Source organism: Heptranchias perlo, chromosome 10, assembly GCF_035084215.1.
Source record: "Heptranchias perlo isolate sHepPer1 chromosome 10, sHepPer1.hap1, whole genome shotgun sequence".
NCBI classification, from domain to species: domain Eukaryota; kingdom Metazoa; phylum Chordata; class Chondrichthyes; order Hexanchiformes; family Hexanchidae; genus Heptranchias; species Heptranchias perlo.
Genome location: NC_090334.1, coordinates 34461126 through 34485187, shown reverse-complemented (window position 1 = coordinate 34485187; position 24062 = coordinate 34461126). Strand labels below are relative to the sequence as shown.

Below are 24062 nucleotides of genomic sequence, written 5' to 3'. Positions count from 1 at the left end.
TGGGTGCGGAACTTGGCTTTCAATTTCTGCTCGAACAAATGTTATCTGTTTTTAATATAACGGGTCAGTTGCTGTCTTTTCTATGTTTCTACCTCTCTATCTCTTTTTTTTGTTTGTTGTTTTTTTTGGTGATTTGTATATTCTGAGACCTTGCAGGTAACACCTGTCTGTCTGCACACTGATTACCTTGGCAACGGGCAGTTGAAAAAACTGTCTGTAATCACCAAGCATTGTTCTGTGAATTATAAATGCGATTTCATTTCGAGGATTTCATTTCGTTCACCTGAGGAAGGAGGAAGCCTCCGAAAGCTTGTGAATTTAAAATAAAATTGCTGGACTATAACTTGGTGTTGTAAAATATGTAAACTTGTCATGCTCTATTACTCCCACCCACTGTAATGCCTCAGTTTTACATCTCTTAGCTTCTCAGCTTGTACTACAGATAAACTCCTATGCTCTAACCAATTATACATTGCCACTTCCCAAATTGCCATAAGTTTTGCTATTTAGCTATAACTAATATAAAATCAAAGTATATAGAAAAATAGGGAGGGGGACTGTATGACTTTAAAATGGGGATTGAATTACATCTGCACATCCTGGTCAAATTATCCCCTACCCTCTAACATTGCTTCACCTGAGTACTACATTTAGTCTAGACTCCCTGTGTGCAATGTAACAGGAGACGATTACTAACATTGTAACGATCTATTAAGGCAGTGTTACCTACAGGCATCACAGGAAATGGGTTATAAAGGACTTTTCAAAAGAATGTAGCAGGACATACTGAATTTAATGTTTTATATGATGTGTGGACCTTTGTGGGACACACATTGCCTCACACCATGACCCACAATCAACAAAATCACCAATAGATTGTGTAAGTCAGGTTGTAAGTGGAAAAGTTTCCATATCCTTGATTGTAGTTCATACTATATATGTGTTCATTTTCTAGACTTCAGTTGGGAAAAGTGCAAATAATTTCCACTGGTGGCCAACTGGGAAGATTGTGTGATATTGCACTACAACCAAAGAACAAAAATAGAATATTTAGTAAACCCCCAGCATTATTCAATACAATTTAGACACTAAAAAAATTGAAGATTGTGAAAGATGCACTATAACAATCCATAATTCCATTATCAGAAGAACATGAGAGCAGTAGCATCCACTGAAAACATTCTTGTGCTATACCACTGTAGGTCAGGATTCTTTATATTTAATAATCATAAGAGTATACCAATAAATTGAAACCTGAATTTTAGTCATGGAACTACAAATAAAGAGCAATAAAATCAGTGCAGGGCATATCCATTTGGACAATATGGGTACATGATTGTGAAATAGACACTATGATCCCAGTTAGTACAAAGTTGTTATTTAATGTTTTAATTATAGGAAGTTGAAAGGAAACTGCAACCTCCTTCAAGCTCACATGAAGCAGTTCAAAAGTAGAAATTGGATGGGTGAATATTTAAATCTTGCATTCATCCTGATATCACAAAAAGCATAGACCATACAGTAACAGCTGTAAAAGTTTATTTATATACTTTTCAACCCACCGCTGCCTCACAGTGAAGTACTTAGAAAGTTACCTATTTGCTGTAACTGCCCACCAAGGAAAAGAATGAATGCTATCTAGTTTATTTATAAATGCGTACCATGAGACTCCCTTCACACTGTGTCTGTTTCCCTCGTTAGTACTATTACAAGGAATAATTGTTACATTATCACCAATTCATTGCTGAGAAATAAGTCAGTGTATAATGTAGTAAATGAATATAGAACAAATGTTAAGCGTTAGGCCTTTTGTTGGTCTTTTCTAACCTTATCCTAGATTATTTCAGCTATAATATCACATATCACCCTCATTGACGAGTCCCAACTCCGCATATCTATGAGGGTGGTTTATCCTTGCTGTGAGATCCAAGTCGACTTTCGTTAGCTTTCCTGGGAAAAAAAACCAGCAAACCTTGTCTTGTCATTGCTTTTAACAACTGGATTTATGCCTTCATAAGTGATAGTGCGCCACATCAGACATTATTTATTTGTTTTATCAAAGATGAACAAACATTAACTTGCATTTATATAGCGACTTCAACACAGAAAATATCCCATGGTACTTCACAGAAGCATAATCAGACAAAAATGGAGGCCAAGCCAAAGAAAGAGATAGCGGAAGGGATGACCAAAATCTTGGTGAAAGAGGTGGGTTTTAAGGAGGAGAGAGAGGCGGAGGGGTTAAGGAGAAAATTGCAAAGCGTGGGACCTAGGTGGCTGAAGACAGGGCCACCAATGGTGGAACGGGGGGTGGGGTGGGTGGGGTGGAGGGAGAGAGGCTAGAGTCAGATACATGGTGAGGTTGGGGGTTTGTCGGGCTGGAAGAAGTTATAGAGGTAGGCAGGGGTGTGGCCATGTAAGGAATTTAAACACAAAAGATAAAAAATTCAAATTGGAAGTGTTGGGGGACCAGGAGCCAATGTAGGTCAGCAAGGACAGGAGTGAAGGGTGAGTAGGACTTGATGTGAGATAGGATATAGACATCAGAGTTTTGGATGAGCTTAAGTTTGAGAGGGTGAAGGTTGGGAGACTGGCCAGGGGTGCATTGAAATAGTCGAGTCTGGAGAGTTTATATGGAGGCAGAGGTTAAGGGAAGACAGTGAAATCAGAGGAGAGAAGGCGGCAAGGGGAGTTGAGAGAGATTGAAATCACCATGGATGAGGAATCTATCAGAGCAGAGGCTGAGGGAGGAAAAGAATGAGGCTAGCTCGGTGAGATTCTTGGGGTAGGCTTGAGGGGGCAGTAGAGAACCAAGATTTTAAAGGAGATGTGAGGGAGGTGGACAAGATGCAGTACTTCAAAGAAGAGAAGATACCGAAGGGGCAGGGAACCAAGGTATGATTTTGTGATAAAGGCCACACTGCCACCATGGCAGTTTGGACAGGGCAGATATTAGAAAATAAAGCCAGATGGGGTGGCTTCAGTATGGAGCAAAGTGTTGCCACCCATAAGCTAAGTTTCCATCTCAGCCAGGATATCAATGCATTTGTCCATAAGATCATGGATGGCAAGATCCTTGTTCACGAGTAAACAGACATTCTGGAAGGGAATTGGAGAGGGGCGATGACTGTTAATCCCCTGGCATTGGGAGGGCAGTGGTGGGAGGTTGGTGAGATTAGCCATCTGACGGGAAGGTTGGCGAGAGAGGATGGGGCAGCTGAGGTTGCTGCTTGTAAGGATGCAGTGACAGGTGCCTCAATGAGCCCTTTAGGGAATGTTGAGAGAGACACAGAGACTAGCTGTGGGAGTATCCAAGGGGGATTCAGGCCTGAGACTGCAGTAGGGGAGTAAGAAGGCAGTAGGGATTGGGAAGGGAGACAAATTACCAGTGAGGGGAGATATAAAAGGTGGTATGGCTAGATGACAGATAAGGGAGCAGACAGGAGGGGGGTCAAGAGGAACAAAAGAGAGTTAGAACTAATGGGTTCAGATCCGGCAGCCAAAATGCGGACAAGAAAGGATACAGAGGAAATTCAGGTTACATAGGCATCTTCTGGTCATAAACAGAGGGCAGGGAGGAGGTGAAATGAGAGAGGTCAAAATTTAATGTTTGATGTCTTATGGTGGGATCAATTTGACTTGTGAACAGGGTGGAGTCAGCTTGGAGCATCGACACACCAATGCGAAACACATAAACAGTCAAATGATCCATATATTAAAAAAATCATGTGGATGAGTGCACAATCCCTGTTCGTAAACCTTACTTCCCGTGTCACGATTTTGTCACATTTTTTATGCCAACATTTAACATTGAAATTCTGTATGTAAATTATAATGTAATTTATAATGGGAATCCCTTTGTAAACAATTATAATGGTGAATCCCTATCGAAGCATGTAAACATTCTGCCATCATAGTTTATTGATGAACCAAAAAAATCAGCCAAAAGGCTTCTTCAAAAAAATTTTGTCCGCTGTTATCTTTTTCAGTAACTGAAATTTCTAGTATCCAAAATATGGTTTTAAACAAAATAAACAAAGTAAAAAATTACGGACTTCAAAATAACAAGTACGTTAGAAAAAGGGTTATAGATAGTGGTAGTAACGATGGTAAAGCTTTTTTTCTGTTATAAATGATGCCAGAAAATTATTAAGAACCACATAAGGCTATTGAGAGATTTAGCAGGGCTGCTGAGATTTGAGGACTAGGCATGACTGAAGTGCTAAATGGATACTTTGCATCAATTTTCACTATCGAAGATGATGCTAAGGTGCCAGTGATGATGAATAGGGGTGCTCCTAAAATTGAATCTGTACAAATAAACAAAGAAATGGTCTTATCTAGGAATAAAGCACACAGGCTGGTGGACCTGATAACATTAATCTGAAGGAAATGGGAGTATTATGCAAGGCATTGGCTCATATAATTAATAGCTCTTTGAGGTCTGGGATCATTCTAGTGGACTGGAGAGAGTCTCATGTGGTTCTAATATTTAGGGACAGGTAAAAATCAGACCCTAGGAATTAAATACCAGTTAGTTCAACATCAGTTGTTGGGAAGATGATGGAAGGCATTATAAAGGTTGGGATAAATGATTGCCTGGAGAGGTGGGTAGCTAGTGGAGAATCCTAACATTGCTTTATAAAAGAGAAATCCTGCCTCACTAACCTGACAGTTCTTGAAGGAACTGACCAAATTAGTGGATGATGGCAGTCCAGTTGGTGCCAAACACCTTGATTTCAACAAAGCCTTCGATAAAATACCACACAGAAAGCTACTGTGTCATATTTCATCTTGAGGCATTGACAGTAAGATATTACAATGGATAGCAAATAGGTTGATAACATTAGGGAATTGGAAAGGGATTTTCCTGAATATTTTTCCTAAATTGGCCACAGGTTTAGATGAAGTAGGAGGAGGTTTGTGTGACCGGCATGGACCTATTAGGCCAAATGGCCTGTTTCGTGGTGTACATTCTATATAATTCTATGATTTCTCCAACAAATTGCAGTGAGTGGAGGGTAGTTACATAGAATGTACAGCACAGAAACAGGCCATTCGGCCCACCAGATCCATTCCGGTGGTTATGCTCTATACGAGCCTCCTCCCACCCCTCTTCATCTAACCCTATCAACATATCTTTCCATTCCTTTCTCCCTCATGTATTTATCTAGCTTCCCTTAAATGCATCTATGCAAGTCGCCTCAACTACTCCTTGTGGTAGAGAGTTCCACATTCTAACCACTCTCTGGATAAAGAAGTTTCTCCTGAATTCCCTATTAGATTTATTAGTGACTATATTATATTTATGGCCCCTAGTTCTGGTCTCCCTGGCAACTGGTAACATCTTGTCTACATCTACCCTATCCAACCCTTTCATAATCTTAAAGACCTCTATCAGGTCACCCCTCAGTCTTCTCTTTTCTAGAGAAAAAAGCCCCAGCCTGCTCAATCTTTCATGATAGATATAACCTCTCGGTTCTGGTATCATCCTAGTAAACCTATTTTGCACCATCTCCAGTGTCTCTATATCCTTTATATATCACGGAGACCAGAACTGTTCACAGTGCTCCGAGTGTGGTCTAATCAAGGTTCTATATAAGTTTAACATAACTTATCTGCTTTTCAATTATATCTCTCTAGAAATGAACCCCATTGGTTGGTTTGCTTTTTTATGGTCTTATTAACCTCCCAGTTGCTACTTTTAGTGATTTGTGTATCTGTACCTCAAGATCCCTTTGCACCTCTTCCATTTAGACTTATTATCCAAGCGGTATGTACCTTATTCTTCCTACCAAAATGTACCACCTCACACTTAGCTATACTGAAATTAATCTGCTAATTACATGCCCATTCTGCATTCTTCTTGCACTTTGATGTAGTCTTCCTTTGTATTAACTGCATCCCCAATTTCGTGTCGGCTGCAAATTTTTAAATCGTACTTCTGATTCCCGACTCCGAATCGTTCAAGTCTTGCGATCCGTTCTGTTACTTGTCCCTTGACTCCACATGCTCTGACCTTTAGTCATGAGTCCACCGTGCAGTACAAATTATGTCGGTAAAATCAATCCCAGCCACTTATACCAGTGCAGTCTCCAGGCATGATTGATGGGGACTAAACATCTCCATTCGGCTCGGGGATAGTGGTGTCACTATACTCAGCCCGCTCTGGAACTATATTTTCTGTTCTTATTGCGGAATGCGACTCCCGGGCGGCGGGGCGGGGCGGGGCGCTGTGACGGAGGCCGCGCCGCGCTTTATAGCCAGAGGAGGGCGGATCGATACGATTGGATTGTGCGGCGGGGCAGGTAATGTCAGGCGCGGTTATCAGTATCACCTCCACCGCCGGCCGCGACAGGGCACCTGCTTTTTTGTTGTCACTTTGGAGCCAGGCTCCGGGGCCTCGGCGTTTGTGGCGAGGCGGTGACTGCCCGGGAGACGCGGGGAAAAGACGCGCCCTATCGGTAGTTGCGGATTCGTTCAGGTTCAGCCCTGTGGCCCAGGCCAGACCGCGGGTGTCCCAGGCCCGGTCCGAGCTCCGCGGGGCCTCTGTGGCGGAGGGAAACAAACATTGAAGTCTCCATCACGGATTGGGGCAGCACCTCCTGGGTCGAGGCGGGCGGTGGGTGTGGGAGAGTATCGGGGAGAGAGAGGTGACTCACCCCCTCCCCGGTCAGAATGAGCCGCAGCCCGGGCCTGCCGGAAGCACTCCACCTGCTGCCGAAACCGGCCCTTCGTTCTCCGGACTCGCTACGGTCGTTACTCCGGGCCTTTGACACGACGCTGGGGCTCGCCGCACGCACGGTCCGTACTGGACCCTGGCAGGGGTCTCTTTTTCTGGCCGATGCGTGTACGGCTGTCACTAGTTTATTTTAAACTCGCTCCTTCCCCCGTCTTTATCCACTACTCCCCGGTGCCGCGCTTCATTCAGTCGCAGGAGGGTGGCGGGTGATCGGGGCTCTGAACCTCTGGTTACCGTCGCTCTGAGATTTCCTGCTGGGAGGTTGTGCTTCGGCAGCGGGGCTCTGATTTGGCCCGTTCTGTTCTGGACCTGCGGTCCAGCGCTAACCGTGCGGCACTTGGTGGCTCGCCGAGGACCAGAGAACTCTAGTTTCATTAGTCCAACCTAGACCCTGACTTGAAGGTTGTGTAGTGTAATTTTGTAACTGTTACTGTTTTTTTTGCGGGCCGGAGTGATCATGTTTTATGTTTGAGATGAGCGGTCCCTGTAGTGAAATTCTGATTTAATTAAGAATGTGAACCCAACCATTTGAGTAAATAGTATAGGATACTTTTATACAATTGTGTTAATACCTTTAAAGTATGGGTGTAACTCATAAATTAACCAGGTATTAGAAGACTGCTGTATATGTGATTATTATTGTGATTATACCTGGGATCTGGTGGAGATTCTGTTCCTTTTTCGGGTATAAACAAGTCACTGTGAGTCACAATAACTGATTTGCACGTGTATCTGAATAAGTTATATTGGGGGTGGCGATAAAATGCATGATCACACAGTTACATTTTAGATGCTGTACTGTAGACGGTGATGTGTAGTCAGCAAACTTTCGTTAGATTTCTGACTGCATCTCCTATTCTGTAAGCAGTGAGAAGGAAGCTCTGTGGCTGTTTACATTTTATGAAATAAAAACAGAAAATGCTGGAAATACTCAGCAAGTCAGGCAGCATCTGTGGAGAAAGAAACACAGGTATCATTTCAGGTCGATGATCTTTTGTCAGAACTGGAAGAAGTTGAAGATTTAAGTTTTTAAGCAAGTATAGAGCCAGGCAAAGGTTGGGGGGGGGGGGGGGGGGTGCAGGAAGGGGAGGAAAGAACAAGAGTAGGCCATACGGCCCATCGAGCCTGCTCTGCCATTCAGCAAGATCATGGCTGATCTTTGACCTCAACTCCACTTTCCTGTCCAATCCTCATATCCCTTGATTCCCCTTGAGTCCAAAAATCTATCTATCTATCTCAGCCTTGAATATACTCAACGACTCAGCATCCACAGCCCTCTGGGGTAGAGAATTCCAAAGATTCACAACTCTGAGTGAAGAAATTTCTCCTCATCTCAGTCCTAAATGGCCGACCCCTTATCCTGAGACTATGCCCCTCTAGTTCTAGACTCTCCAGCCAGGGGAAACAGCCTCTCAGCATCTACCCTGTCTAGCTCTCTCAGAATCTTACACCTTCCAATGAGATCACCTCTCATTCAGCTAAACTCGAGAGAGTATAGGCCCATTCTACTCAATCTCTCCTCCATAGGACAACCCTCTCATCCCAGGTCCTCGACTTCCCAACCAGTGGAAATAGGATAGTCAGAGAGAAACTATCAGTTCCCCTTAATATCTTGAAAATTTTGATCAAATCACCCTGTAATCTTCTAAATTCTAGGGAGTACAACCCTAGTTTGTGTAATCTGTCCTCATAATTTAACCCTTGGAGTCCAGCTATCATTCTAGTAAATCTATGCTGTACTCCCTCCAAGGCCAGTATATCCTTCCCAAGGTGCGGTGCCCAGAACTGAACACAGTGCTCTGGGAGTGTGGTCTGACCAAGGCTTTGTATAGCTGTACCCCTCTAGATATAAAAGCCAGCATTCCATTTGCCTTTTGATTATTTGCTGTACCTGTTCATGTCACTTTAATGATCTATGTACATGGACCCCTAAGTCTCTTTGGACCGCCACTGTTTCGAGCTTTTCACCTTTTTAGAAAGTATTTTGATCTATCCTTTTTATGTCCAAAGTGGATGACATCACACTTGCCTACATTGAAATCCACTTGCCACAGTTGTGCCCATTCACTTAATCTATTAATATCTCTCTAATGTTATGCTTCCATCTATACTGCTTACAATGCTGCCTATCTTTGTGTCATTGGCAAACTTGGATATGTGGCTCTTTATCCCATCATCTAAGTCATTAATAAATACAGTGAATAGTTGAGGTCCCAACACAGATCTCTGTGGGACACCACTAGTCACATCCTGCCAATTTGATCAGCTTAACATTTTCAAGTTGTTCAGTCACTCTATTCTTAGATTCTAGTAGTTTCCTGACAGCAGATGCTAGGCTAACTGGTCTATAATTCCCTGGTTTCCCTCTCGCCTTTCTTAAATAGCAGTGATTATATGCAATTTTTCAATCTAAAGTAATGGTTCCTGAATCAAGAGAACTTTGGAAGATTATAGTTGGGGCTTCTGCAATGCTCTCACCCTACTTCCTTTAAAACCCTGGGATGGAAACCATCTGGTCCTGGGATTTGTCATTCTTTAGTGCCATTATTTTCTTCATTATTGTTAATTTGCTTACATTAATTATGGTGAGACCCCGTCCTCGATTCAAAATTAGTTTCCTTGGGGTGTCTGGCATGCTGTCCTCTTCCTCTACTGTAAATACTGACGCAAAGTAGTTATTTAACATGTCTGCCATTTCCTTATTTTCATTTACAATATCACCATTATCAGTTTTTAAGGGGCCCACATTGCTCTTGACCACCCTCTTTTTTCCTAATTGTAAAAAAATTTTGTTCATTTTGATATCTCTTGCAAGTTTCTTTTCATTCTCATTTTTTGTAGTTCTTATTATCTGTTTTGTCACCCTTTGCTGTTCTTTGTATCTATCCCAGTCACTGGGATCTGTGCTTTTATTGCATTTCTGTATGCTTTTCCTTTTTAGTTTTATGTTGTCCCTTACCTCTTTTGTCGTCCATGGCTGTTTTTTTTTTTGGCAAGTAGAGCTCTTGCCCCTTAGGGGTGTAAACTGGTTCTGTACCGTGTTAAATTATTTTTGAACACCTCTTCTGTTGTTTTATCTATTAATAGAGTTGCCCAGTTTACTGTGGACAATCTCTGTCTCATCCTGTTGATGGCGGCCTTTCCTAAATTTAGAATCTTAGTAGTTGTTAAACACAACGTTGAACTCTATCGTATTATGATCGCTATTCGATAAATGTTAGGCTGTAAATGGAATCTGGCTTATAACTCATTATTAAATATAATATGGCCTGCTCATAGGAGGGTGGTAATGGGACAAGTAAAGAAAAGATGGGTCTGGATGAGCTGTAAATGGCAGCAGCAGAACCATTATCAGCACCTGTTGTCCAGAAAAAAAAAATGGGAGCAGTGGTTATGATCTGATGTTATTGAAATCAGTGAGTCCAGAAGGTTGTAAAGTGCCGAAACGAAAGATGAGGTGCTGTTCCTTGAGCTTCATTGAAACAGTGTAAGAGGCCAAGGTGGGAGTGGGACGGAGAATTAAAATGGCAAGCTACCGGAAGGTCAGGGTCATGCTTGCGGATTGAGCAGAGGTGTTCAGCAAAGCGATCATCCAATCTGCATTTGGGCTCCCCAATGTAGAGGAGATAGTATATTAATTTGATCCCTCCTTTCTTCTTCACCCTCCACACCTCCTTTGCCTGGCTCTGTACTTTTTCTTTATTCATTCATGGGATGTGGGCGTCGCTGGCAAGGCCAGCATTTATTGCCCATCCCTAATTGCCCTTGAGAAGGTGGTGGTGAGCCACCTTCTTGAACCGCTGCAGTCCGTGTGGTGAAGGTACTCCTGCAGTGCTATTAGGTAGGGAGTTCTAGGATTTTGACCCAGCGACTATGAAGGAACAGTGATATATTTCCAAGTCAGGATGGTGTGTGACTTGGATAGGGGAAAGTGCAGGTGGTGTTGTTCCCATGTACCTGCTGCCCTTGCCCTTCTAGGTGGTAGAAGCCGCAGGATTGGGAGGTGCAGTCGAAGAAGCCTTGGCGAGTTGCTGCAGTGCATCCTGTAGATGGTACACACTGCAGCCACGGTGCGCCGATGGTGGAAGGAGTGAATGTTTAGGGTGGTGGATGGGGTGCCAATCAAGCGGACTGCTTTGTCCTGGATGGTGTCGAGCTTCTTGAGTGTTGTTGGAGCTGCACTCATCCAGGCAAGTGGAGAGTATTCCATCACACTCTGACTTGTGCCTTGTAGATGGTGGAAAGGCTTTGGGGAGTCAGGAGGTGAGTCACTTGCTGCAGAATACCCAGCCTCTGACCTGCTCTTGTAGCCACTGTATTTATGTGGCTGGTCCAGTTAAGTTTCTGGTCAATGGTGACCCCCAGGATGTTGATGGTGGGGGATTTGGCGATGGTAATGCCATTGAATGCCAAGGGGAGGTGGGTAGACTCTCTTTTGTTGGAGATGGTCATTGCCTGGCACTTGTGTGGCACAAATGTTACTTGCCAGTTCTCAGCTCAAGCCTGAATGTTGTTCAGGTCTTGCTGCATACGGGCACTGACTGCTTCATTATCTGAGGGGTTGCGAATGGAACTGAACACTGTGCAATCATCAGCGAACAGCTCCACTTCTGACCTTATGATGGAGGGAAGGTCATTGATGAAGCAGCTGAAGATGGTTGGGCCGAGGACACTGCCCTGAGAAACTCCTGCAGCAAAGTCCTGGGGCTGAGATGATTGGCCTCCAGCAGCCACTACCATCTTCCTTTGTGCTAGGTACAACTCCAGCCACCGGAGAGTTGTCCCCCTGATTCCCATTGACTTCAATTTTACTAGGGCTCCTTGTTGCCACACTCTGTCAAATGCCGCCTTGATGTTAAGGGCAGTCACCCTCACCTCTAAAATTCAGCTCTTTTGTCCATGTTTGGACCAAGGCTGTAATGAGGTCTGGAGCCGAGTGGTCCTGGCGGAACCCAAACTGAGCATCGGTGAGCAGGTTATTGGTGAGAAAGTGTCGCTTGATAGCACTGTCGACGACACCTTCCATCACTTTGCTGATGATTGAGAGTAGGCTGATGGGGCGGTAATTGGCCAGATTTGATATATCCTGCTTTTTGTGGACAGGACATACTTGGGCAATTTTCCACTTCGTTGGGTAGGTGCCAGTGTTGTAGCTGTACTGGAATAGCTTGGCTAGAGACGCGGCTAGTTCTGGAGCACAAGTCTTCGGTGCTACAGCCGGGATGTTGTCGGGGCCCATAGCCTTTGCTGTATCCAGTGCACTCAGCTGTTTCTTAATATCACATGGAGTGAATCGAATTGGCTGAAGACTGGCTTCTGTGATGGTGGGAATCTCGGGAGGAGGCTGAGATGGATCATCCACTCGGCACTTCTGGCTGAAGATGGTTGCAAACGCTTCAGCCTTGTCTTTTGCACTCATGTGCTGGGCTCTGCTGTCACTGAGGATGGGGATGTTCATAGAGCCGCCTCCTCCCGTTAGTTGTTTAATTGTCCACCACCATTCATGACTGGATGTGGCAGGACTGCAGAGCGTTGATCTGATCCATTGGTTGTGGGATTACTTAGCTCTGTCCATAGCATGTTGCTTCTGCTGTTTAGCAATCATGTTGTTCTGTTTTGTAGCTTCTCCAGGTTGGCACCTCATTTTAGGTACCCCTGGTGCTGCTCCTGGCATGCTCTTCCACATTCCTCGTTGAACCAGGATTGATCCCCTGGCTTGTTGGTAATGGTAGAGTGAGGAATATGCCGGGCCGTGAGGTTACAGATTGTGCTGGAATACAATTCTGCTGCTGATGGCCCACAGCGCCTCATGGATGCCCTGTTTTGAGCTGCTAGATCTGTTCTCAATCTATCCCATTTAGCACGGTGGGGGTGCCACACAACACGATGGATGGTGTCCTCAGTGTGAAGATGGGACTTCATCTCCACAAGGACAGTTGCGGTGGTCACCCCTACCATTACTGTCATGGACGGATGCATCTGCGACAAATAGATTGGTGAGAATGAGGTCCAGTAGGTTTTTCCCCTCGTGTTGGTTCTCTTACCACCTGCCACAAGCCCAGCAAAGCGATCACCCAATCTACGTTTGGGTCTCCCCATTGTGGAGCAGATGTATTAAATTGATCCCTCTTTTCCTCCCCCCCGCCCCCCCCCCCCCACCCCCCCCACCTTCCTTTGTCAGGCTCTGCCCTTGCTTAAAAACTGTTAAGTCATTGACCTGAAATGTTAACTGTATCTTTCTCCACAGATGCTGCCTGACTTGCTGAGTATTTCCAGCATTTTCTGTTTTTTATTTCAGATTTCCAGCATCGGCAGTATTTTGCTTTTGGTTTAAATTGTATTGGTAGGAGCGGTGCTGCTGCCTGTGTTTTCCTAACAAAGTGATTCAGAAGCACATTCATGAAATGTCCAGATGTTTCAAGGAACTGAGAATTTTATAAACGCACCATGCTGGTGTTATACTGAACCTGGTGCAAAGCTGAAATGCTGTGAGACAACCTAGTAGACATGGTCATCAATTCCTGGCTTCAGCATGTTTGGGAGTCTGATCCAAGTTATGCCAGCACTTCTGTGTTGACTGGCTGATGTATATGCATTATGGATAGAGTACAGTGATGGGCATAAAGCATCCAGATTAAACACTGTTCAAAGAAAATGATTTAAAGAAATATATAAACCCATTACTGTAAGCATTTAGATCAATATTTTAAATACAATTTAAATAATTGGTATTTTAAATATTGATGAGATCTGATTTTATGCCAACTGAGCAGACATGAATTAGTTATAAGCAGTATCTTTTAACTCTTAACAAAAGAATCCCAATCATTGATTATAAAGTCTAAGTGAATATTTATATCTGAAAATGAACAGTTATCATTATATTTTGTGATTAGAAATTTTAGATATACATGTGTCTGCTGAAATGCTGCTAGTTTTGCACAGAGATCCAATACCCATGATTGTTTCTCATAAATCACTGAAGTAATTGTATGAGATCATAATGTGATAAAACAAGAGTAACCAGCTATGATAAATACAAGGTTACTAAATGAGTTGTTCTCGTGGGTGGAAAGCGTTAAAAACAATGGGTGTGTTTCCTTCTATTACATGTCTTTAGTATGCACCTGTCCACATACCGACAGGCACAGCTTCTGCAGCCAGGACTGGCCTGTGGAAAAGTAGCAGGGAGGCTGGGACGTGGCAGGAATGTGTGCCCAAATTGCTTTCCGTCTCGGCACGCCTCAGTTTCGCCAAAAAAAATCACCAGGCCCAATGACTTGATACTGGTCCATATAAGACTAGAGGTATAAGAAGTAGTGGTAATGGGGGACTTCAGTTATCCTAATATAGACTGGGATAGTAATAATGTGAAGGGCAGAGAGGGGGAAGAATTTCTGAAGTGTGTTCAGGAGAACTTTCTTGACCAGTATGTTACCAGCCCAACGAGGAAGGAGGCATTGCTAGTTCTGGGGAATGAAGTGTGTCAAGTGGAGCAAGTGTCAGTGGGGAAACATTTAGTGAACAGTGATCATAGTATCATTAGCTATGGAAAAGGACAAGGAGCAATCTAGAGTAAAAATACTTAATTGAAGGAGGGCCAATTTCAGTGGGTTGAGAACTGATCTGGCCCAGGAAAATTGGAATCAGATTGTCAGGCAAAAGTGTAATCGAACAATGGGCAGCCTTTAAAGAGGAGATGGTTCGGGTACAGTCTAGGTACATTCCCATGAGGGGGGAAAGGTAGGGCAACCAAAGCCAGAGCTCCCTGGATGACAAAAGAGATAGAGTAAGATGAAGCAGAAAAAGTATGACTGATATCAGGTTGATAATACAAGTGAGAACCAGGTTGAATATAGAAAGCTCAGAGGGGAAGTGAAAAAGGAAATAAGAGGGGCAAAGAGAGAGCATGAGAATAGACTGGCAGCTAACATAAAATGGAATCCAGAAGTCTTCTGTAGGCATATAAATAATAAATGGTTAGTAAGAGGAGGGGTGGGCTGATTAGGGACCAAAATGGAGACCTACTCATAGAGGCAGAAGTACTAAATGAGTACTTTGCATTTGTCTTTACCAAGGAAGATGATGCTGCCAAAGTCACAGTAAAAGAGGAGGTAGTTGAGATACTGGATGAGCTAAAAATTGATAGAGGTGGTACTTAAAGATAGAGCTGGCTGTACTTAAAGTAGATAAGTAACCAGGTTTGGATGGGATGCATCCTAGCTTGCTGAGGGAAGTAAGGGTGGAAATTACGGAGGTACTGGCCATAATCTTACAATCATCCTTAGATAGGGGGGCGGTGCCAGAGGATTAGAGAATTGCAAATATTACACCCTTGTTCAAAAAAGGACGTAAGGATAAACCAACAACTACAGGCCAGTCGGTTTAATCTCAGTCGTGGGGAAACTTTTTTCAGAAACAATAATCTGGGACAAATTTAAGTCACTTGGACAAGTGTGAGTTAAGGTAAGGAAAGCCAGCACGGATTTGTTAAAGGCAAATTGTGTTTAACTAATATGATTGAGTTGTTTGATGAGGTAACAGAGAGTTGATGAGGGCAATGCGGTTGATGTGGTGTATGTGGACTTCCAAAAGGCATTTGATAACGTGCCACATAATAGGCTTGTCAGCAAAATTGAAGCCGATGGAATAAAAGGGGCAGTGGCAGCATGGATACGAAATTGGCTAAGTGATTTGAAAGAGTAGTGGTGAACGGTTGTTTTCGGACTGGAGGAAGGTATACAGTGGTGTTCCCCGTCGGAAATAGGACCACTGCTTTACTTGAGATATATACTAATGCCTTGGACTTGGGTGTACAGGGCACAATTTAAACATTTGCAGATGGAAGGATAGTGATAAGACTTCAAGAGGACATAGACAGGTTGGTGGAATGGGCGGACACATGGCAGATGAAATTTAACGCAGAGAAGTGCGAAGTAATACATTTTGGTAGGAAGAACGAGGAGAGGCAATATAAACTAAAGGGTACAATTCTAAAGGGGGTGCAGGAACAGACAGACCTGGGAATATATTTGCACAGGTTGTTGAAGGTGGCAGGGCAGGTTGAGAAAGCAATTTTTAAAAAAGCATACGGGATCCTGGGCTTTATAAATAGAGGCACAGAGTACAAACGCAAGGAGGTTATGATGAGTCTTTATAAAACACTGGTTTGGCCACAACTGGAATATTGTCCAATTCTGGGCACCACACTTTAGGAACGATGTGAAGGCCTTGGAGAGGGTGCAGAAAAGATTTCCTAGAATGGTTCCAGGGATGAGGGACTTCAGTTACTTGGATAGACTGGAGAAACTGGGGTTGTTCTCCTTAGAGCAGAGAAGTTTGAGAGGAGATTTGATAGAGGGATTCAAATCATCAGGGGTCTAGCTAGAGAGAAACTGTTCTCATTGGCAGAAGGGTTGAGAACCAGAGGACACAGATTTAAGGTGATTGGCAAAAGAACCAAAGGCGACATGAGGAAAACTTTTTTACGCTGCTAGTGGTTATGATCTTGAATGCACTGCCTGAAAGGGTGGTGGAGGCAGATTGAATAGTGGCTTTCAAAAGGGAATTGGATACGTATTTGAAAGAAAAAAAAACTGCAGGGCTATGGGCAAAGGGCCGGAGAGTGGGACTAGCTGGATTGCTCTTGCAGAGAACCGGCATGGACTTGATGGGCTGAATGGTGCCTCCTGTGCTGTAATGATTCTATGATTTCACTGCCTTGTATGCAAAAATTATCTAGTTTCCAAATTATTGCATGCTGTTATGTAGCAAATCTGTTGAGTTCAAATCTTGTGTCCTAGTCAGGCCACTGTACTATGTACAGGTTTGGTCACTGTGACATATAAGGTTCATAACTGTCCTAGAGGCTGTGCCGGGGAAAGCGAAGGCTGATCCTTTGTCTGGGGAAAGAGCTCAGGAATAGGCAAGGCTTCTTTTGCCTGGATGACACATCTGAGGAGATACTAGATCTATATAACATGCTTAAAAAGGTTGAGGAAGTAAACCTGTAACATTGCTTTCAAATACACCAGGGTGACAAGATGAGACTGCTTGGGTTGAAGATAATGAAGGACAAATTTAATTTGACATGAGGGCGATCAACAGCTGGTTTCCAGGAAGAGTGGACTCATAAACAGCTAGATGCTGTAATGGGAAGAGGGTAGGGTTTGTATTCTGGTAGAATAAGATCAAATGAGTTAAAGGATCATCCTGATTTTTAAAAAAAACTTTTTGTGAAGAGCCAGGTGACTTGTGTGCAACTTTTTTTTTTAAAAAGCACTCCTTCCGGCAAACCAACCAACAAATGTAGAGACTGTCTTTTCACTTGGCCTGTGGGCATCTGCCACACTCCATGCTGCTCTACAATGTAGACACACCAATCCCTGACATCAACCCCTCCTCCTGCTACTAAGCACAGGGCCATGGATGAGCAAGGTGAGTGGCACTAATGAATGAGCTCTGGAAAATCAGTGGGAGTGCACTTAGCTGATGCATATCTCCCATTTCCAGCAGTCCTGCTCTTTTTTTCCATCCTCTAGTTGGGACCCACATTGACAGTGCCAAAGCAGCCCTCTGAGGCTCAAACAGAGTTTTTTTTTTTCTCTCTGACCCCCACCCCCAAACATAATAGTGTCTATAGCAATCTCTTCCACAAAGCCCTGGATGCAGTGAGTACTCCCTCTTGCAACACAAGCACCAATTGAAGTGTCAGCAGTTCGCAGACACAAACACTGCATGTAAACCCAACAATTGCATGCTGGATGACTGAGGGAACTAATGCACTGGGAGCGCTGCCAGGCGCAGCTCTGCTTGTAAAGGCCAGAAGCTGGAGATAAGTCTGAACAATGTGTCCACTTTGTGTAAAGTAAGTATGTCTGTCTAACAAACAATCCCGAGTCATTGCAGCTTCCTCCAGTGGATTGAAGATCAAGATTTGCAACTGATGGCATTTTGAAAACAGTATAAATGCCTTTGGAACATATATTTATATGAACCTCTGTTTTTCGTTAGTATAAAAATGTAGTTTGATTACTACCAAACATGTCTGACTGAATTTTACTATTTAATTACTTGACATTTTTTCTGACTAACTCATGAATTTTCAGTTATGCCAGACAGATGATATTGGAGTGTGAAAAGTTTAAGATCATCTTCCTTTTTTTGTTTAGCCTCATGCAAATAATTCTCCCCTCTTTTCCTCGCTCCACTGCCCACCCCCCACCCCCCCAAACTTACACTTCAGATTAAAGAGCGATGTCACTGTTCTTCCAGGAAGTAGCAATTGTCCCATTAAATGGAGGGATAGTGACTAATGACATGCCTGTGTTCCCTCTAGCTTGCAGTTTTTGGAGGAAACCAAACCAGCGACCATGGCGCTGGGAACAGCGTGGAAACGGATGTCTTGGCTTTACTACCAGTACCTGTTGGTTACAGCACTGTACATGCTAGAGCCCTGGGAAAGGACCATATTCAGTATCTTTTTAAAGTGTCTTTGTTATTTTATTTTTGTTGTTGCATGGGGCGGGTGAGTGTCAGAGTGAACCATTACACGGGAGCGCTACTAGGTCATGCTTTGTTTGTAAAGGTCAGAAATGGGAAGCAAGTACATACAAAAGTCTGTTTTTGGTGTAAAGTAAATGAGACTGTCCAGCAAACAAGTCCAAGTTTTTCCTGTTTCCTCCAGTGGATTGAAGAGCAGAATTGCAACTGGTAACTTTTTTTAAAAACAATGCAGACATCCTTGGCACATATATTTATGTGAACATGTTGTAACTTAGTTAAATGTCGTGTATTCAGAAGTTCAAGCCTGACCCTAATAACAATTGCTTGACTTCACACTAGTATAAGAGCAATTTGGTGCATTTAGTGTCCTATTACTTTCATCTTTCTTCTCAATGGTGAGGTTTTACATGAGTGAAATTAAAAAGGAAAGAGAGGGCATGAAAAAATATTGGCAAGGAAAACCCATAATACGTTGAGAGCAAGAGGATAACTAAGGAAAGAGTAGGGCCTATTAGAGACCAAAAAGGTAACCTGTGTGTGGAGGCAGGAGATATTGGTATGGTTCTTAATGAATACTTTGCATCTCTTTTCAAAAAGAGAGGGCGATGCAGACATTGTAGTTAAGGAGGAGTGTGAAATATTGGATGGGATAAACATAATGAGAGAGGATGTATTAAGGGGTTTAGCATCTTTGAAAGTAGATAAATCACCAGGCCAGGATGAAATGTATCCCAGGCTGTTAAAAGAAACACAGGAGGAAATAGCGGAGGCTCTGCCCATTTTCCAATCCTCCCTGGATATAGGTGTGGTGCCGGAGGATTGGAGGACTGCTAACGTTGTTTAAAAAGGGAGAGAAGGATAGATCGAGTAATTATAGGCCAGTCAGTCTAACCACGGTGGTGGGCAAATTATTGGAATCAATTTTGAGGGACAGGATAAACCGTCACTTGGAAAGGCACGGAGTAATCAAGGACCGGCAGCATGGATTTGTTAAGGGAAGGTCGTGTCTGACTAACTTGGTTGAATTTTTTGAGGCAGTAACAAGGAGGGTCGATGAGGGTAACGCATTTGATGTAGTGTATATGGATTTCAGCAAGGCTTTTGACAAGGTCCCACGTGGCAGACTGGTCAGAAAAGTAAAACCCCATGGGATCCAAGGGAAAGTGGCAAGTTGGACACAGAATTGGCTCAGTTGCAGGAAGCAAAGGGTAATGGTCGAGGGATGTTTTTGTGACTGGAAGGCTGTTTCCAGTGGGGTTCTGCAGGGCTCAATACCAGGTCCCTTGCTTTTTGTGGTATTTATTAATGATTTGGACTTAATCATGTCCCCTACATTTAAGAAGTTAGCAGATGATACAAAAATTGGCTGTGTGGTTGGTAGTGAGGAGGAAAGCTGTAGACTGCAGGAAGCTATTAATGGATTGGTCAGGTGGGCAGAGAAGTGGCAAATGGAATTCAATCTGGAGAAGTGTGAGGTAATGCAATCGGGGAGGGCAAACAAGGCAGTGGAATACACAATAAATAAATGGGAGGATACTGAGGTGTAGAGGAAGTGAGGGACCCTGGAGTGCTTGTCCACAGATCCCTGAAGGTAGATAAGGTGGTTAAGAAGGCATACGGAATACTTTCCTTTTATTAGCGGAGGCATAGACTATAAGATCAGGGAGGTTATGCTGGAACTGTATAAAAAACACTGGTTAGGCCACAGCTTGAGCACTGCATACAGTTCCAGTCACCACATTACAGGAAGGATGTAATTGCACTAGAGAGGGAACAGAGGAGATTTACGAGGATGATGCCAGGACTGGAGAAATTTAGCTATGAAGAAAGATTGGATAGGCTGGGGTTGTTTTCTTTTGAACAGAGGGGGCTGAGGGGTGATTTAATTAAGGTGTACAAAATTGTGAGGGGCCTAGATAGTGAATAGGAAGGACCTATTTCCCTTAGCAGAGGTCAATAACCAGGGGGGCATAGATTTAAAGGGGAGTTGAGAAATTTTTTCACCCAGAGGGTGGTGGGGTCTGGAACTCACTGCCTGAAAGGGTGGTAGAGGCAGAAACCCTCATCACATTTAAAAAGTACCTGGATATGCACCTAAAGTGCCATAACCTACAAGGCTATGGACCAAGTGCTGGAAAGTGGGATTAGGCTTGGTGGCTCGTTGCAATCCAGTGACTTCTACTATAAAGTTTGTGTGTGTGGACATCGGGTGAGGGCAAGTTTAAAATATTTGCCTTTTTATTTCCCCTCGAGCACTTCTTGCCAGAGGAATTGGATTCTGATCAATGCCCATTGTGTCCACCTCTGGTAATGGAATGTAATTCTTTTATCAAAACCTATTCCTTAACATTACTTTTCAGACTCCCTATTGATATCCATTGTTGGGATGGCTGTGTACACAGGTTACGTGTTTATGCCTCAGCATATTATGGCAATATTACACTACTTTGAGATTGTCCAATGACTGCCATAAGCCTAGAATGAGGACCAGAAATACATGAGGGAAAAGAAGGATTCCTATTCAATGACTGGTTACTTCTCAATAACTAACAAGAATGTTGTTGGAAGACCAACCCTTTTGGATTATAAAGGAAGTAGAAGCTTGCAGAGTGGCCAATCAAAATAGAATGGAGTGTATTTCATGGTTTTGTATTTATTGTTTTTAATATGCATTCTTGCAGCATAACAAGGTGTCCTTGTTAATCTAGTTATTGTATTTACTGACGTCTGTACTTTACTCACCTTTTTTGACAGTGGGCACGTTGCACTGTGAATGTGTTAGTTGTATTTTTTTTAAATGTCAGTTGGTGTGAAGCATTCCACTGAATGAAAATATATAAGTAATTCAATTATAACAACCTCCAATTGATTAAATATTTGGTAAGGTATGAGAAAGCAAACTTAAATTTTAAACCTTTCTGAATTTTTGGCAATTGAGGATCTGATTGGAATTTCAAGAGATGTGTATTTTGAAGTATAAGTTTTTTTTAATACCATTTAAAAAGTGATGCCCACCTGTAAGACTTGTATAGAATTCCAAATGATGTCATTTTTGCTGTCCTAAAATTGATGCTAAATATAAAATACTTATGATGACTTTCCATTGTTTTGATTTATTATAACATGATGCTGGCCAGTACACTCTGCTGCTTAGCCTTTAAATGGGAATGCAGGTCTTCTGTCAGTATTCCTCACAAATAAGATGAAGTACAATATGGTACACCTTCCTCATGCCCATTCCTGGTAATATGTCCATACAGACATTTTCACACTACACAATTGTGCACTGCTTCTTTCCAAAGAGGAGGAGGCATGACTTATTTACTGAACAAATACTGACTACGTGTCTGAACTTCAGTTAAACAAACTAGTCATTGGCCATTATGACATCTTAACAAAAGCCTATGCTATTTTATCTGCCACACTCCTGGGTGTTCTCTTCTCTGTTGCCAGTGCAGCTCAGCTACTTATATGAAAAATGTCCAGTTTCTGTCATCCCTTGCTATTTTATAAAATTGTTTCCTAGGTTTGGCCACTAGACTAAGTTTCTAATGGGCTTAATCTTTTAAGATTGCTCCATACCTTTTTTGTCCTGGCAGGTGCTACATCATATATCTAAATGCAGTGCCTGCCAGATTCCCTATTCCATGAGCTTGGAAAGGCTACCTCATCTGCTGATAAGTGGTTTTGAGACACCACAATCATACAGACCAAAGGGGTTAGTCATTGGGATTGACCAATTGGGATGCTGAGTTCTAAAAATGATAGATACATTTCTGGAAACACTCCCAGAATGTTTGTGGGACCAGGTAATAGTCTTTATCTACAGATACAGATAATTAATTAACATGGATAACAAAGCTCTTCCAACTAAGTTTGAACCTGTTCAGAAGAAACTTAGTTGTCAACAAATCCCTGATACTGATTTGTCTAAGAAGCCGACAAGTGAAGTTATCAGGCTGGCACCGCTGTTGATTTGAGCCAGATTCCATAGAATTATTCAACACACTGGTTGTTCGTGCATAGAACCATGCTTGTGAGATACCTGTCCTGCTTTTGAAAATGTAATTTCTTTGTAAGGGGATTGATCTGATGGTTTATTGTATAGCCAGGATGGAGGCTAATTATGCAGGAGTCTGGGAGCTAACCTGCCAGAGCAGATCGCCTGCTTGTAGTAGAACTCGCCCAATTTTCATCCCATTGATAGGGACAGTATCTGAGCAATGGGAGCCTTTAACAATGTCAGCTAGCTTGGATACGAGGAAGGGTAATTCAGTGTTGGGAGCTGAAGAGGAAATGAACAAGTAGGATCTGGGTCACTTGGAAAGGATGAATTTGTAGAGGGGGAAAAATGGAGAGATGGGAAAGAAACTGCAGGGTGATTAGGGATTGGACCTGGAGTGTGTGGGAAACTGAGAGGAAAGCTGCACATGATATGGGGGGAAATACAGCAGTGCAATGAAGCAATTAGTCACATGACAACATCACTGTGAACCTGCAACTGTTAAAAATTAATGGAATTAATTTTCAACTTTGCTATATGAGCAGTAAACTGGATCAGTGGGCTGAAAATCGGGTGGGCGATCTGCTCTGCCAGGTTACCGCCCGTGTGGCAAAGTTGAAAATTACCCACAATGTGCTTGTTCTAGAGTCTGATCCTTTACCAATGTTGGTGATGAGCGCCTCACGATCCCAAACTTAGGCGTCCACACAGCAGGATCCTGAGCATATTACTCTTAAGATCGTGAAGTTATTTTCAACTGTTTTGAAGTTTGATAATACAAAGCCGTGCACGTATTTTTCAAGTTATAGCAAATAACTGTCAAAATAAGAACTGGCTGTTTGGCCTATGAAGTCTTTTTCTTCAACAGGTAATGCACAGCTTGCTTTGTTGTGTACTCTATCCTATGTAATCGCCTGAAGGAAGATACATAAAATTTAAAAAAATTCCCCCATGTTTCTAACCTTACTCTAGATTGTTTTTGTGTTTGTGATCACTACCATAGGTGAGTCTCAACTTTCAGATTGTCTATTCTTGCCTTGAGTTCAAAGTAAGAGTTAACTAACAGCAAACCCTATCTGGTTTTTGCTTTCAGCTACTTCAATTACTGTATCTCTGGGAGTCCTCAACATTGAATCTGGACCCCATGAAATCTCATGGCATCAGGTCAAACATGGGCAAGGAAACCTCCTGCTGATTACCACCTACCGTCCTCCCTCAGTTGATGAATCAGTCCTCCTCCATGTTGAGCACCACTTGGAGGAAGCACTGAGGGTAGCAAGGGCACAAAATGTACTCTGGGTGGGGGACTTCAATGTCCATCACCAAGTGTGGCTCGGTAGCACCACTACTGACCGAGCTGGCCAAGTCCTGAAGGACATAGCTGCCAGACTGGGCCTGCGGCAGGTGGTGAGCGAACCAACATGAGGGAAAAACGTAATTGACCTCGTCCTCACCAATCGACCTGTCGCAAATGCATCTGTCTGTGACAGTATTGGCAGGAGTGACCACCGCACAGTCCTCGTGGAGACGTAAGTCCCGTCTTTGCACTGAGGACACCATCCAACGTGTTGTGTGGTACTACCACTGTACTAAATGGGATAGATTGAGAACAGATCTCGCAGCTCAAAACTGGGCATCCATGAGGCACTGTGGGCCATCAGCAGCAGCAGAATTGTATTCCAGCACAATCTGTAACCTCATGGCCCGGCATATTCCTCACTCTGCCATTACCAACAAGGCAGGGGATCAACCCTGGTTCAATGAGGAGTGTAGAAGAGCATGCCAGGAGCAGCACCAGACGTACCTAAAAAT

The 24062-nt window shown here is 43.1% G+C and overlaps 1 protein-coding gene across 3 annotated transcripts; it reads left to right on the top strand.

The window, feature by feature from the left end:
* The first annotated feature begins 6200 nt into the window (after nucleotides 1-6200).
* sptssa (serine palmitoyltransferase, small subunit A) lies at nucleotides 6201-21343 on the top strand. Of its 3 annotated transcripts, none has more exons than XM_067991436.1 (3): nucleotides 6201-6308; nucleotides 18081-18217; nucleotides 20608-21343. In XM_067991436.1, exons 2-3 carry the CDS (start codon nucleotides 18115-18117, stop codon nucleotides 20709-20711), a joined length of 207 nt encoding a protein of 68 aa, XP_067847537.1. In that variant the 5' UTR covers nucleotides 6201-6308; nucleotides 18081-18114; the 3' UTR covers nucleotides 20712-21343. The 3 variants fall into 3 exon arrangements, with proteins under 3 accessions (XP_067847537.1, XP_067847538.1, XP_067847539.1); XM_067991437.1 differs by lacking the exon at nucleotides 6201-6308 and adding an exon at nucleotides 6343-6464; XM_067991438.1 differs by lacking the exon at nucleotides 6201-6308 and adding an exon at nucleotides 6514-6804.
* The last annotated feature ends 2719 nt before the right edge of the window (nucleotides 21344-24062 follow it).

What these genes read in the sequence shown, in the direction of transcription:
- sptssa (XM_067991436.1), top strand. Translation starts at nt 18,115, where the DNA reads ATGGCGCTGGGAACAGCGTGGAAACGGATGTCTTGGCTTTACTACCAG. An exon ending in CTGGGAAAGGACCATATTCA is followed by an intron (nt 18,218 to 20,607) that starts GTATCTTTTTAA and finishes ATTACTTTTCAG; the next exon opens with ACTCCCTATTGATATCCATT.